The sequence below is a fragment of the Cynara cardunculus genome (assembly GCF_001531365.2).
Source record: "Cynara cardunculus var. scolymus isolate 2C chromosome LG 1, CcrdV1, whole genome shotgun sequence".
Lineage (NCBI taxonomy): Eukaryota > Viridiplantae > Streptophyta > Magnoliopsida > Asterales > Asteraceae > Cynara > Cynara cardunculus.
This window is the reverse complement of record NC_037528.1, coordinates 18,401,279-18,416,159: the sequence shown is the minus strand read 5'-3', so window position 1 is coordinate 18,416,159 and position 14,881 is coordinate 18,401,279. Positions and strand designations below refer to the sequence as shown.

The window sequence follows — 14,881 nt, the reverse complement described above, 5'->3', positions numbered from 1 at the left end:
AAAGTCTAAAACTACTTTTCTATAAAACCTTGATATATTATTTATCGTTCATCTCCCACTAACTTTTTTTATATTATGTTCGCATGAATTATATTCTTACATTAGAATATAGTAGATTTCTTGTTATTAATTAAGATAACTTCTAAATTTGGAAGAACAAAAAGTTATCAACCATATGAGACGGTCCAATTTATATCTATATTTAAGGTTTCAACCTTTGTTTTTTTCATACGTTATTGACTTCTTATTACCTAATACTAGTGTTGCCGCGCGTTGCACGGTGGCGATAATATCATCTTCAAAAGGAATGAAGCTGGTACCGTGCAAGTCAAAACATCGGTTAGTAGATATATTCACTAAAGCTCTTCCTCAAGCCAGGTTTGAAGAACTTAGACCTGACATCAACTGTGCATCATCAACTTTGAATCAAAGGGGAGTATTGAAGAATGTGTTAAATCTTGAATGATTCAAAGCTTGGTGGTCCTTAGGATCTCATGAGACTCCCTATTAATTCGAGTTTTATTTTTCGGAGAGTTTATTTCTCACATTTTAGTCTTTCAGCTTCCTTGTCAAGTTTATGTTACTCTTTTATTTTCCTATATAGTCTTTTTTCAATAATTATCACTGACGATTACTCGATATACAACTTTCTTGCTTTGCTATATCCTACATACTATTCCAGATCTCATCGTCGAGAAGTCTTTTAGTTGGGTCCTGGCTAGGTGTAAGGAGAGCAATAAAAACTCAATTGTATGGAGATGTTATCCTTCTGACCGTATAAAAACCTTCTAATGCCGGTTTTTTTGTTGCTAGTTGCTTGCTAGCCTTCTTTTGAATGATATTTTTGGCTGCTATTTCAAAAAAAAAAAGGGGGGGGGGGGGGGGATAACCCAACCCAACAAGACACTCTTGTCTGATATTGTAAGGGATGTTTGATGCTGCACTCAAACTTGCACACATAGTACCTGGAGTTTCTCCCCATTTCAAGGTGACTTCCCAAAACAACTTACATAATGGTGGCATATGCCTTCCACGGTGAATTCAAAGAATTTTCAACAGACTGCATTTAAGCCTCGTGCTGATTGATAAAATATTGATTAGCTTCTTCTGTATCTTTTAATCACATAGTGGCCCATAGGATATATAAGTTATTTATTTTTCATCCATTTCTTAGACAACTAATATAGTAGCATTCCTGGTAGGGGGCTCTATATCATGTCTACTGTTAAATATATACTAATTTTGGTTTCAATGTCTACTCTATTGGATTTCCGGAGGGACAAACTTCACATACATTTTTTTGGTCAACTTGTATTGTTATTTGGTTTTTACATATATGGCACTCCACAGTGTCTTCATAACTTTTTTGTTTGATCGCCATATAAGTCGCGTTGGTAAGAGCGTCCGTGTTGTGTTCTACTTGCTCATATTGTGGCAAGAGTTTCTTCCCTGTTCAAGTCGACTTCCTAAACCGACTTGCAGTAGTGGTGTATGCCTTCATTGTTGAATTGGAGGCATTAATTTGCAACCAAATGCAAAAACCACACGTGGTTAATTAAAAAAAAAAATTGGCCTCTTTTGAATCTTTGCGGTCCCCTAGTGGTCCATTGTTTATGAAGTTGTGACTTGGAATCATTTTAAAAATCTTTTGCAACAGTGACCGGTAACATTGCATCTCTTCATTGGACAAACAAACTTGCCAACTCTTCCTCTGCACAAGATGTTGGATAACCAGCCTATATTCTTTTTCTTCCATGATTTTTTTTTATCTGTCGTCATGTCTTAATTTCTCTGCGTGTTTCTATCCTCATCACGAGGACCGAAATTGCATCCTTCTCAGGAGGACCATTTAGAACGATGAAAAAGAAGTTTTGATGAGATAAATCAAAGAATTTGAAGGTTCAAAATATAAAACTTAATTAAAAGTAACGAAGTTTGGATTTGCCACTTGAACAAAAAGAACTTTTAGGAACCATTTTTTAATTAAGGCACGAGTATTTCATTAAACGGAAATTATGCACAAGTTGGTAAAAGCAAAGTACTACAAAAGTAAAACCACACAGAAAATATAAAGAAAGGAGAGAAAAAAAGGTAGTAGAATACCAACATCAGAAGAAAGAAAAAATATATATTAGAAGTTGGCATTTATCGTTACCTATTATTAACGTTTTGCTATATAGGAAAGGTCGGCTGCCCACTCCCAAACACATTGATTATTACAAGAGCTGAAAGTTTTAAGAATTTGCAAGTCCTCGATCCATCTACTTTTACAAGCTTAGATCGTTAATTGGTTGGCACGTAGACAAGTAGATTAGTTTGTATTGAGGAATACAGAGGTTTAAAAGTACCTAATTGTTATGGTCATTATTATTATTATTGATGTTCTTTATGATCCACCTGATTCCAATATTAATTTTGTTAATTATGGGAAAGCATTTCATCAAAAGCGAATTTGTTTTATACTACCATGTGCATGGTTAACTTTTTGTTGCATGCATGGAGCTCGTACTAAACTGCATATGACCAATTTCGTCAGGAAAATATAAGCACATAACAGACATTGTAACAAGCCATCGCTAGATTTTTGTTCTCTTTTTCTATTTATTAATTCCCATATTAATCATAGTTCATTCATTTGTTTATGTTCTTGGATCCACAAATTTAATAAATTGTCAACTTGCTGCTGTTTACAACAATATAAATTCTCCAAAACACACGCTCTTTCACAAAAAGTCTTTGCAAAGCACTTTCAGTACATTTGTGCAAAATTCATTACCTAAATATGGCACTTTTAACATCCTCTCAGCAATTGAATTTCGAGTATTTCACATACGAAGAATTCGCAAATGCAGATAGAAAAGAAGGTGAGAAGGTAAGGCGATACATTGGTGTCAGAAAGCGGCCATGGGGAAAATTTGCAGCAGAGATCAGGGATTCAACCCGAAATGGGAAGAGAGTTTGGTTGGGGACATTCAATACTGCAGAGGAAGCGGCATTGGCATATGATCAAGCATCATATTCAATGAGGGGGGTTTCATCTTCGTTAAATTTCTCTGTTGAGACTGTGAAGGAGTCCTTGAAAGGAATCAAGTGCTGCAGTAGCAAGGTTGAGGGATCTCCAGCAGTCGCTTTAAAGGAGATGCACAAGCGTCGAAAAAAGTCGTCGTCCTTGAATTCAAAAGAAAAGAAACAGCGGACAAATTTATTGGTGTTAGAAGATTTAGGATCTGATTTGTTGGAGGAGCTTTTGAGTTCTTACTAATTTATGACACAGGTAGAAAAAAATTAAGAGTTTCATGCTCATCTGCTACATCTACTCATCCATGATTCCGATCAACAGACCCCATTATTGAGATATGGCTTTAATTTTTTTATTTCTTCTTGATTTTTGTTTTTGTTCATCATAAATAATAATGAAGGTGATATGTTGATGATCCCAGAGCTTGGATTTCATTTCAAGTTCAATATTAATGCTTCTGGGTTCTTAATGGTTATACATATTTTGAATTTGTTTCCTCAGTACCTGAGGGATTTTTCAGAAAATTGAAAAGGCCATCTGTGCTTTCCATGAGAAATCCCTCTCCATCCCTCCAACAAGCATAGTGACCATACTTCTCCCACAACCTTTTGTAGCTTGAAAACTTCGGCTGTTGTTGTTTGCTTGTGTCTAGCCCTCTATTCCTTGTCCATGGCCTCGGATAGCACAACGATTTCACCGCCCTTGGCCTTTGCCACACTTACATTGTTTCTCAATTTTATTGAAGAAGAGGTTTGAATATAAATCTTGCTTCAAGGGTTCTTTCTCCTTCCTCTTCTTCAATTTCTCTTTATGGACTTGTCTGGAACCCATGACTTGATCAATGGCCATACACTATATCATATATGTCTTCTGGGCACCACAACATGATCAAAACATGGTTTGAAAGAGTGAAGAACTATTTAAGTATCCTCGCATGCGTTACTCAAACTTTCTTCTCTCTCCTCAATTGTTTATAATTACCCAGACAAAGTGAAATAATCCAAAAAGATCTCCATGCCTTAGTAGAAGTGTTGTTGCAGCCTTTTAAAAATGGGATTACCAAGAAATTTATTGACTGGAGTGAGAGAATGATGGTCCTTTTTGCCTTATGCAATCACCTCATTTGCTCAGTACTGACAAAAGTTTCTTTTTTACATTCTCTCCTAACATTTCTCAACAATCTCCCAAGTTCATGTGAGATGAACACTGTCTTCATTCAAATGCACTTGCCCAGAAAGAGGAGCGAGGTCTTTGTAGTTTATATTTGATGAAGATGTTTTACAGATAGGATAGGAGAGGAGAGAAATGTAGTGAACATTAATTCCATGACACTGTATTTTATTTGGCTTCTTTAGCATTGGTTCTACCATGAGAAACCTATCCACAGTAGGACTGTTGGAAGCTTCTACCCCTTTACAAGTCTTATACCACCTCCTCGTCTAGATACTCCGGTGAATATTTAACTACATTTTATATCTGTAGATATATCTATGAATCTTTCACTAAATTCTTCCCATTATTGACTATTTAAATTACTTTTGTTTCTATTAACTATTTCCATTTGTTTGTCTGGTTTGTGTAATTGCTTTTCTAGGCTATTGCTATCTAATTTTGCTTCGATAGTTCATATTGAATTGTTGTTTGACGATCTAATTATTGTTCTTATGAGTTATTAAGTGTAATGTGTTTCATGGTTTTGTGATTAATCAATGAAATTTGTCAGCTAATGTATTAAGTGAATTTCCCGGTGTTTGTCATGCTTCATAAACTTTTAATCTTAACATCTTATTTTTGTAGAGCAAAAAAAGAAGGAAAAGAAAATTCAAATATTTTCATGTATTGTTTGAGTTATTCATTGTTTTATAAGGATTCCAATGCATAGCACAAGATTCTACTTAATTGCAGTGTTTTAGGGCCTCCAGTTTTAGCTTGGAACCGTATGTAAATCTAGATTCAAGTAGTGGTTTTATCAACTCAGTTGACCGCAACAACATGTGCAGGTTTTAGACATTTTATATCCATTTGATTCCATAATTGCTTTGCTTGGTATTATATATGCACTAGATTCCTTAATTGCTTTAATTGGTTTTTTATGCATTTGATTATTTTCCTTAATCAGTTGATTATTCCATTTTCTTATTAATATATGCCATAATTGTTTTGTCTTGCAAGTTGCAATTAGACACGATGGAATATAAACTTACAATAAGTTGTCTAATTAATTATTAACAACTGAATAATTCATGTCATATTTTCTTATTTAATTGCATTAAGAAATAAACATGAAAAAGACCTAAAACTTAATACGAATGACAAATGGTTTTGTAAGTAATCTTTTTATTTCCTTTGCGCATCATCAATAAACATCATTTTAACCTTATTGTTTATATATATATATATATGAGCTTAATCATTTGAGAACTTTAAAATTTGTGAGACCAATGAGAACTTCTATCTTAACGTTTGTTTCACGTGATTTTTTACCATTTAAGTATGATACATATATATATATATATAGAGAGAGAGAGAGAGAGGGAGAGAGAGATGAGCGATCAAATGCAAACCATGTTATTTGTACAAACCGTGCAAACCATCCTCATCCGTCGATTTCATTGTTTAATCTTATGAATTTTTTTCATGGAATTATTTAATCTTATGAAATTGTTTAATATAATACCTTTTTTGATGAAGTTGTTTCATATATGGTTATGAAATTGTTTCATATAATACTTATGAAATTTTAATGAAATTGTTTCATGTATTTTTCTAAAATTAATATAATGAAGATGATACACTCCATAATAAAAATGATTAATCAATCTATCATAATTACAAAAAAATCAACAAAATGGAAAATTATGATTGGTTGAATGCAATTTGTACGGTTTGTACAAATAACATGGTTTGCAAAATAAACCTCCTCTCTCTCTGGCCCTATATATATATATATATATATATATATATATATATGGCCAGATTCAAATGTTAACCAAAGTTTTTGTGTTAACTTTGCTAACCAATCTTGACCATTCAATCTTTCAATAAACGGTTATGATTAATCATGATAAAAACTTTTTTTTTTAAATTTAAAAATTCTTAAAGATAAGTGAACAAAGTTGAAAAAGGTATTTAGGTAAAAAAAATTTTGTAACTCCATATCATTAATTGCGAGTTACAAAATCAAAAAATTCTATAATTTTTGTTAATTTATTTTTGTTAATATAAAAACCATATGAACACAACTACATATATATATATAAACCATTGTGTCAAATACGAACAACAAATTGATATATATATATATATATATATGAACTTGGACCGCATAGCATAACATTTATGAATACAATATGAACATAATAAGAATAATTGCTATATAAAAGGGAATAAATAAATAAATAAAACAGGTATGAACACAATATGAACAGCTTGTGAACAATAGTTCCTTCATTATAAACACATTAAAGAGCGATCCTTTGTCAATTGGAGTTTTATACATGCTTTGCATCCACACCGTTTAAAGTTCACTCCTTGTTCATATATGTTTCAGGTCTTATGTGATTGTTCATCCTTTGTTCATATATGTTTCTGGTCTTATGTGATTGTTCACCCCTTGTTCATATCGTGTTCACTCCTTGTTCATATCGTATAAAATACATGAACACATAACATCTATGCTATGAACACATTGTGCAATTTAAGAAAAAAAAAACTATCAATACAAGATAAATTATAAAAAACACAACACATCGTAATGAACATAATTTTGATTAAAACGAATCTAATAAAAATATTAATTTATTACCAAGACATTCGTTTTGGTTAATTTCTTCACTTCCCGACCTCGAACTCCGATTGTTATCATAAACCATTTTAATCTTCTCACTGTTGTCGATTTCTTTTCCATTGCGTTTAGCTATGTTAGCTTGATCGATACCGAAAATTTTACTACTGTGCTTCCTATGTGAATTAAAAACTCAAAAAACAATGAACATGAAATATCAAAATTTTTATAAAAAATGTTAATATTATAAATATTTTTTTTTTGGGATTTGATGATTTGTAACTCCCCATTAATTGTTTGGGAGTTACATATCAAATCAATTTACTGAATTACCCTTGTAATTAAATTGTGAACATGACATAAACCTACTAGAAGAATGTAATTTGATTGGTTGACATGGTTTACAAAGTTAACACAAAATTGTTGGTTAACATTTGATCTTTTCTCTCTCTCTCTCTCTCTCTCTCTCTCTCTATATATATATATATATATATATATTGTTTAACATATATTTGTTTCACAATGTAGTGTTAGGTTCCGATTAGAATGAAAATTATGGTGAAAATTTTAAAAAGATATCTCCACCATTGGATGCACATTAGAATAAGATGCGTCAAGATGCACCGGATTAATCCCGTATCAAGCGTAATTCACGGGTGGGTTTGAGATTAGAAGTAATAAAAGGTACAGATCCCTTCTCACTTTAACTTTTCTTGTCTACATATGTATATCCATAGTTCACGTTTGATCCTCCCCATATATAGATTTGGTTTCAAACAAAAATAATTACCAAATAACTGAACACAAGAATGACTAAATCGCATTTGATTAAACTCACATGTGATTTTGCCTTTCTTTTGTTCTCGTTTGATTAAATCATGTTTGATCGTCCTCCCAATATATATATGTGTGTGTGTGTGTGCGTGCGTGCGTGCGTGGGCGCGCGCGTGCGTGCTTGCATGTGTGTATATATATATATATATATATAGAGAGAGAGAGAGAGAGAGAGACTTAGAATCATGTGAGAACAGGTCCCGTGAGACCCGTAAGACAACTTTTTTTATACTTAAAACTTCACAGCAAAACACTATTAACGTAACTTTCATAATGTTTGTGTGAATGTTCAGATTTTTTTTTTACCTTAACAATGTTTTGTTGTGAAGTTTCAAGTGTAAAAATGTGGTCTCACCAGTTTCATGAAAGCCGGTTGGTGTCACATGAACCCAACCCTACTTATAATATACATATATATATATATAGAGAGAGAGAGAGAGAGACATCAAATGGTAATGGCTAAATCACATGTGCTTACATGAGTAAAATCACATGTGATATACGTTCAAAAGGACGCTGATGACTTGGTCAACGCGACCCAAGGTCGCAAGAAAGGTCGCCCGCTATATGACTGGTCAAAGGAACGTGTTTTTATCCAAGTCCAATATTCTTTTATTCTTGTTTGCATTTTCTTCTTATTATCCTCCAAGTTCATTTGTGCCATTTCAGGTAGTAGAATACAAAAGGCTTTCTTTTGGTAATCTGTCGGTGAAAGTGGCATCGTTCGATGATTTGCGGGTGAAACTTTTGTGGGTACAACTTTCACCTACTGATCCTGGAAGGATATATATCTCCGGCGGATTGCCGAATGGCTCCTTCCAAGATGAATCACTATAACTCAATGTCACCTAACGATTTGCGATAAACTTTATTCACAAACGGATTGCCGAAGGAAGTAATCACTTATGTATTGACGAAAGGAGATAACACTGACGGCCGGAAAGATTCATCTTGTTAGAGCGGAATGGCATGAACTTTATTTGTGATGATCTTATTGTATACATCCACATAATTTAAAACTAGACAATATTGTAGAAATTGAAAATTTAGCGGCCTGAAAGTTGAACGGTGGAGGCAGTCGCATTGGAGGCGGATGATTCTATGCTAGCAACTTGAATCTTCACCTCATCGTCCGAAATGGTAGGCCTTACTGGTGGTCTTTCATCAAGTGATTTGTCACTTAAAAGCGTAACCACTTCAGACATTGCAGGTCTAGCTGAAACTGGTGACTGAGTGCATATCAATGCTATCTCTATGACTTTTGTTGCATCTTCATCTGCATATTCACTAGGATCTATTTTGTCATCCATTAGATTCAAATGTGTACCATTCTCGTACAGATTCCAAGCCTGTCATAGACATAACAATAGAAAGGTTAGTGAGAACTTACTTAAGTAGCGTACCCACCATTGCATCTCGAATAGACCACCTCATTAAAACCATGAATAAATAAAATGGTTTAAAGGAATCAATCCCTATTTCTAAATAACCTACATGATCAAGGAGGCTTTGTGTCGCTGATTTATCATCTATGGCATCCTTGTACCTCTTTCCACTAAGGATTTCAAGGACCACAATGCCAAAGCTGTATGTATCAACTTTCTCAGATAATTGTCCATGAATGGCATATTCGGGTGCTAGGTAATGATTCCTGGTATAGTAAGACTAACTAATGTTATTGAGAATACATTTTGATCAAGGGAGAGAAAAGAGAGTTAGCAGCAAATGTATATGTATTGATTTAAACATACAAAGTCCCTGCAAATTCGGTGCTGAGATGAGTCTTATCTTCTGGTAGTAGTCTCATCAGCCCAAAATCTGCAATTTTGGGCTGAAATTCACTGTCAAGTAGAATGTTGCTTGTTTTTATATCTCTATGGATGATCGTAACATGGTACTGTTCATGTAGATATGCAAGGCCCCTTGCTGTCCCAAATATTATTTCAAACCTTTGTTTCCAGTTTAGAGTCCTTGCTCTGTCACCTGTTTAGGGTAAAAATGGATTTACTAGCCGCTAATAGGAGATAAAAATAGTTGCAAATCTAAACGCTCAAGAAATAAATAAAATGTCTCGACTCACCATAGAATTGATCAAGGCTACCATTTTCCATGTACTCATGGACAAGAAATAAGTGGGTGCCTTTGGTACAATATCCTAGAAGACGTACAAGATGCCGGTGATGAACATTACTTATGATCTTAAGTTCATCATGGAAGTGTTTCTTTCCTCCACTAGAGGCCATAAAGGTTTTTTTAATCGCAACCGCATTCCCATCCTTGAGAGTTCCCTGCATCGTGTCACCATACACAAACAAAATGGAAGGAAATGACCATATTATACTCGAAAGTTATATATATATTTTGACGAACATGATACCTTATATACTTCACCAAACACCCCTCCTCCAAGTTTGCACTCATCACTGAAATTATTTGTGGCTACTTTTAAATCATTGTAGCTATATGTTCCCGGACCTTGCAGCAATTGGGTTGATACTGTTGATCTATCTAGCAATTGGAAAACCAAAAATTGGCATAGAAACAGTCAGGAAGGGTATTTATGTTCTAGAGGGCATGTAAAATATCAGTTAGACAAAAGTTAAAAGAATAAAACAGTAAAAGTCCATATATGCTAGTTTGTACATCTTGTATTTACCTTGTTGGTCTCTACCCATCTTCTTTGATCTGCGATGCCATAAGAAAAATGCAAGTAGAAGCAACAGAAAGCTTACACCTCCAATAACTCCCCCAATTATATATGATCTCTTCTTGCTGGAATCATCTGTAAAACACAGATATGAAAAATATTCATGGGTTTCCAGATTTTTATCCAAGGGTTTCAGCTGCGAATCCATGGTTTTTTTTTTTTTTTTTTTTTTTTTTTTGTTTGCGGTGGTATAACAAAATAGTTATCGTAATATAAAAAACTTAAAAGATAAGTATAAAATTATTATACGGACTCCGTTTTTGCTATTTTGGTTCGATTAAATAAAAATTTAATATGTAATTCACTAAAAATTATTCAATAAATAATCAATTAATACTTTAAAACTAATTGATTGTTAGCGCATTTCCAACGTGATTCTACATGATTGGATCGAGATACAATATATTAACCTCAAATATAAACAAATAAACCCTAAATATAAACAAGTTAATGTAGATAGTTGGTCCTAAACTCACAAATTAACCCTTAAGTCTAAACATTAATCTAGAATTAACTTTAAACAAATAACTCCAAAAACACCCCAAAAAAAAACTCAAAAGAGTTGGTTAACATGCATGTTATTATGTTAACATTATTACATCAATATGAACAAATTAATCTAACTAAAAAGACTATATTAAGAAATTTGTATTTACGTTAAATTTTATAAAAAAATTCACCTTGTTATTCACGTTAAATTGTATTAGAAAATTCAAGAAGGATCAATAACAAATATCCAGACAAATGTGTATTTAATTATTGAAAATTAAATATTGCATTTATCATAGACGCATGTTACTAACGTCAAAAATAAACTATTTTTGTTTAGAGTAAATTATGTTTTTCGTCCATGTGGTTTGTTAAAAAAATGCGGATTTCGTCCCTGTGGTTTCGAAATCTCGATTTTAGTTCTTACGATTTGCAATTCATTTTTATTTTCGTCTTTGAGGCCAAAACACTAGTTTTAGGCATGAATGACTAAAATAGAAATTAATTGTAAATCGTAGAGATGAAAAAAACAATAAATTTTAAATCATAAGGACAAAAAAGATAATGAATTATATAATATAGTGATGGAAATCATAATTTCAAAAACCATAAGAACAAAAATAGAAATTTTCAACAAACCACATGAACTAAAAACGTAATTTACTCTTTTATTTATTAACGGTAAAAAATTACATAATTATAAAATGTTCAATATTAAACTCATTTTAAAATGGTCGATAATACCTTTCTAACAGCGTAATTTACACTTTTTTTTTTTTTTTTGGAAGGGTGTCCGGTCCAAAGCCCGACTAATCCCGGCAATTTTGTAGTTTCACCGGCAACCATACCCCAAAGAGTAGGTCCGTTTCCTGAGCTTTGATCACGTGGTCTGATCGACAAGCAAACCTTGTGTGATTGAGCTGAAATTTTACAGGTGTGTTCCTAATTAGTGGGTCTTATATGAAGGGTGGTGATCGGATTTGGACAAAGTGTGAACAGAGGCGATTTTAAGTCTGGTGTTCATTGTGCTTGTGTTTGATCTGATATCGAGACTTGCAATAGCTTGATTCCTAAGTTCCTATTGATTGACATAAAGGAGAAACTAATTACTTTGTGTGTGGTACATGTTAGAAGAGTATTATTTCTCTATCAAACTGGTGGTTATGAAAATCTACTAACATGGAAAAAGAACAGTTTTAGTCTCTAGAAGAGCAGAGGTCTTACCATCCCAAAGAAAAGACTGAATATCAGTTGTCTGGTTTTGCCCGAAAAATGGAGTTGTGGAATACCGCATAAAGCATCCATTATCCATTGCCCGCCCATCAGTATTAGGAATGCAATCATATAGAGATGTGGATCTCAACTGTAAGCATTCTAGACAAACGCTCTGGCTTACTTTTAGATTACATTGAGCAATGGCATAGACGGTAGCATTTCTAGCAGCTACTTTCCTTGTTGAAGCTCCATAGAAATTCGGTGTTCTCGGTATTGCAATTTGAAGGTCTAATAACAACCCTTCTGCCGCTTTTCTGAGCTCTGCTGGCTCAGATGATGTTATGTTGCCACATACAACCACACCTGCCCGATTATTAGCCTCAGTGTAGAAGTTATTGTTCTCGTACCTACATCAAAGCATGAGCTCTAATTAGTAATGGAGGAACTTTAGCAAAAGTAGCAGCAAAACTAAATTAAAGCATACACAAATTAGAAGAATTAAATCTAAAAAGCATATGCACATATGCACCTGACATCGCAGTCGCTGTAAATAACATGAGCACCATTGCCAAGCCCACATGATTTTAGCTGAGCAACACCATAGTCGAAACAATCCAGACAATCTGGGATGGAAAGATATGCCCTGCACCAAGCAAGGCCCCACACAGACTCACCATTGAGCAAAGTGCGAGCCGCGGAAAACTTGCTGATGGATATCTGGCGACGGAGGTCAGAGAGGGTGGCGTTAAGGTTGCTCAAGAAATACTTCTCATGCATCGTTTTATACTGACTACAGTAATATCTCATCAGCGTGCTATTTCTATCACTTGGCTGTGATGTCACCGGAACCGCCATGGTCATGAGCACCACCACCAACACCATGCTGGCCAGCCGCCACGACTGCTGCCAGTCTTCAACTTGCTTCATATATGTCTTCTTTTGCTTTTCAGTTTGTTCCTTTACTCTGAAAATTTAGTTTATGCAGTATGCACCAAGGAGAATAATAATATTACATAATTTATAAGGCATGACAAAGACTTTTGAGAGTGGACTAATAATCCACTTTCAAATGTCATTTTCACTAGTCATTCCAAAGTGAGTCACGAGGAGATGGAGAGATCTGTTTAGAGGCTATCGTGAAAGAAGGTTCATATCCTTTCCTGCACGACATTCTTCACCAGAGGCCCACCAAGCCCTCATCACAGCACAGCTTTTGGATTAGACACTCTGGGTGTTAGAGTCCTACATTGGCTGGTTAGAATTGGTTCAATTGTCCTTAATCTTTTGGATACTAATATAATGGGGTCCCATATATTCTTTGCAATGTGAAAGAAGATTTTTATTCTTTTTTAACAATGGATTTTTATTAGAGCTTTTTTCAAACAAGTGAGACCCACCAGCAAAAAAAAAAAAAAGCTTATTGAAAGCTTGTAAATAAACAAGCAAAAAAATGGTTTTTCATGAGCCTTTTTACATGTAGATGGTCAAAAAATTCTCCAAGAAGCTTCTTGTGGTGTTCTTAATGAATGGTTTTCTATATTTAAACATATATAGTGGCCTGATAAGAAACAGGTGCTGTATGAATGGAAAGACACTTTTTTGGAATGATGTTGAAATTAAGTAGTACCTATTGATTATATTTTATCATTTGTCTTTCGGTTTATTCATGGTTATTGACCAGATAAAAACTAATATATTACTTTTTAAAAGAGCCATTAAGCAGAGATATAAATATTTGAACATATCTTGAGGAGAAATATTCAGATCCATTTTAACACAAGTTCATGAGGATGATTTTTGTTTAAGCTCCCTATAACCCTTAAATGTAGGCTACCAATACATGTTAACATGTAGTTAAGTTAATTTAGAAGTTATTGAGATGACTAAATGTTTTTCACTTCAGGGTATTAATTAACAAACTTGGAGTCTTTTGACTTGATTATGAATTTGTTAACAAGACATGGGCAGACCTACAGAGGACCGAGGGGATTAAACCGCATTGACTTTCCAAAAATGAAGTCGTGAAACTTTAACTTAAAACGGACCCGCTTAAAAAGTTTATTGGATCCAAAATCAACATCACGTCATCAATTGCCCTAATAATTTAGCAGTCAATGTTGACTTGAAACTTTAACTTGATTGGTGAATGCAAACATAGTAGACCAAGACGAAACGACTCCATATGAACGTGCTCCCTTCAATTTTCATTTCAACTTGTCGTTTGTTTCCATGAGTTGTGTATTATGCCTTTGTTTATTTATGTCATGCCAATCAATCATACAAACGAAGAAATGATATATTTCATTTGTTTGTGAAATACAATATTAAGTATGATAAAAATTAATCATTAACTAATATTTTTTTGGTTTTATGGAAAAAGGCAATACCAACACATATTGTTTCAACATTGTCTATTTTTTTTTCCAAATAATTTAATTTAAATCAAATGAAACATTGTGTAAAATGTAGCAATTGTTACAAAATCCAAAAGTTTAAAACGTTTAAAATAATCCCAAAAATTGCAGCATCGTCGATTATTAAAATATATATTTATAATGAAATGTTTTCGTACACAACATATGAGTAATACACAAAAATATATAAAAGAAAAGCACAAAGACATATATACATATATCTATACTATATTATAAAGCATTTGACTAAAACTCTTAAAAACTCTTAAACTCTTAAAAACTCTTAAACTCTTAAAACTCTTAAACTCGTTCATCCCTAAACAATTTCATCCCTATCCGATTTCATCCCATAACTGAATTCGTGTAACTAACTGCAGATAAACACAATCAAATATAGGATAAACATCTCATTTTAAATA

General features: G+C 33.4%; 2 protein-coding genes across 2 annotated transcripts; one reads left to right on the top strand and one right to left on the bottom strand.

Annotated features, from left to right (window-relative positions):
* The first annotated feature begins 2,782 nt into the window (after positions 1 to 2,782).
* Positions 2,783 to 3,262, top strand: LOC112520573 (ethylene-responsive transcription factor 1B-like). The gene has a single exon (XM_025129016.1). It carries the CDS (start codon positions 2,783 to 2,785, stop codon positions 3,260 to 3,262), a length of 480 nt encoding a protein of 159 aa, XP_024984784.1.
* Positions 3,263 to 8,547: 5,285 nt separating this feature from the next.
* LOC112512002 (cysteine-rich receptor-like protein kinase 2) lies at positions 8,548 to 13,027 on the bottom strand. Its single transcript, XM_025117774.1, has 8 exons — positions 12,578 to 13,027; positions 12,058 to 12,455; positions 10,294 to 10,419; positions 10,015 to 10,145; positions 9,718 to 9,925; positions 9,389 to 9,620; positions 9,132 to 9,288; positions 8,548 to 8,986 (listed from the first exon to the last, which is right to left on the bottom strand). The coding sequence occupies exons 1-8, from the start codon at positions 12,973 to 12,975 to the stop codon at positions 8,684 to 8,686; spliced, it is 1,953 nt and encodes a 650-aa protein (XP_024973542.1). The 5' UTR covers positions 12,976 to 13,027; the 3' UTR covers positions 8,548 to 8,683.
* Positions 13,028 to 14,881: the final 1,854 nt, after the last annotated feature.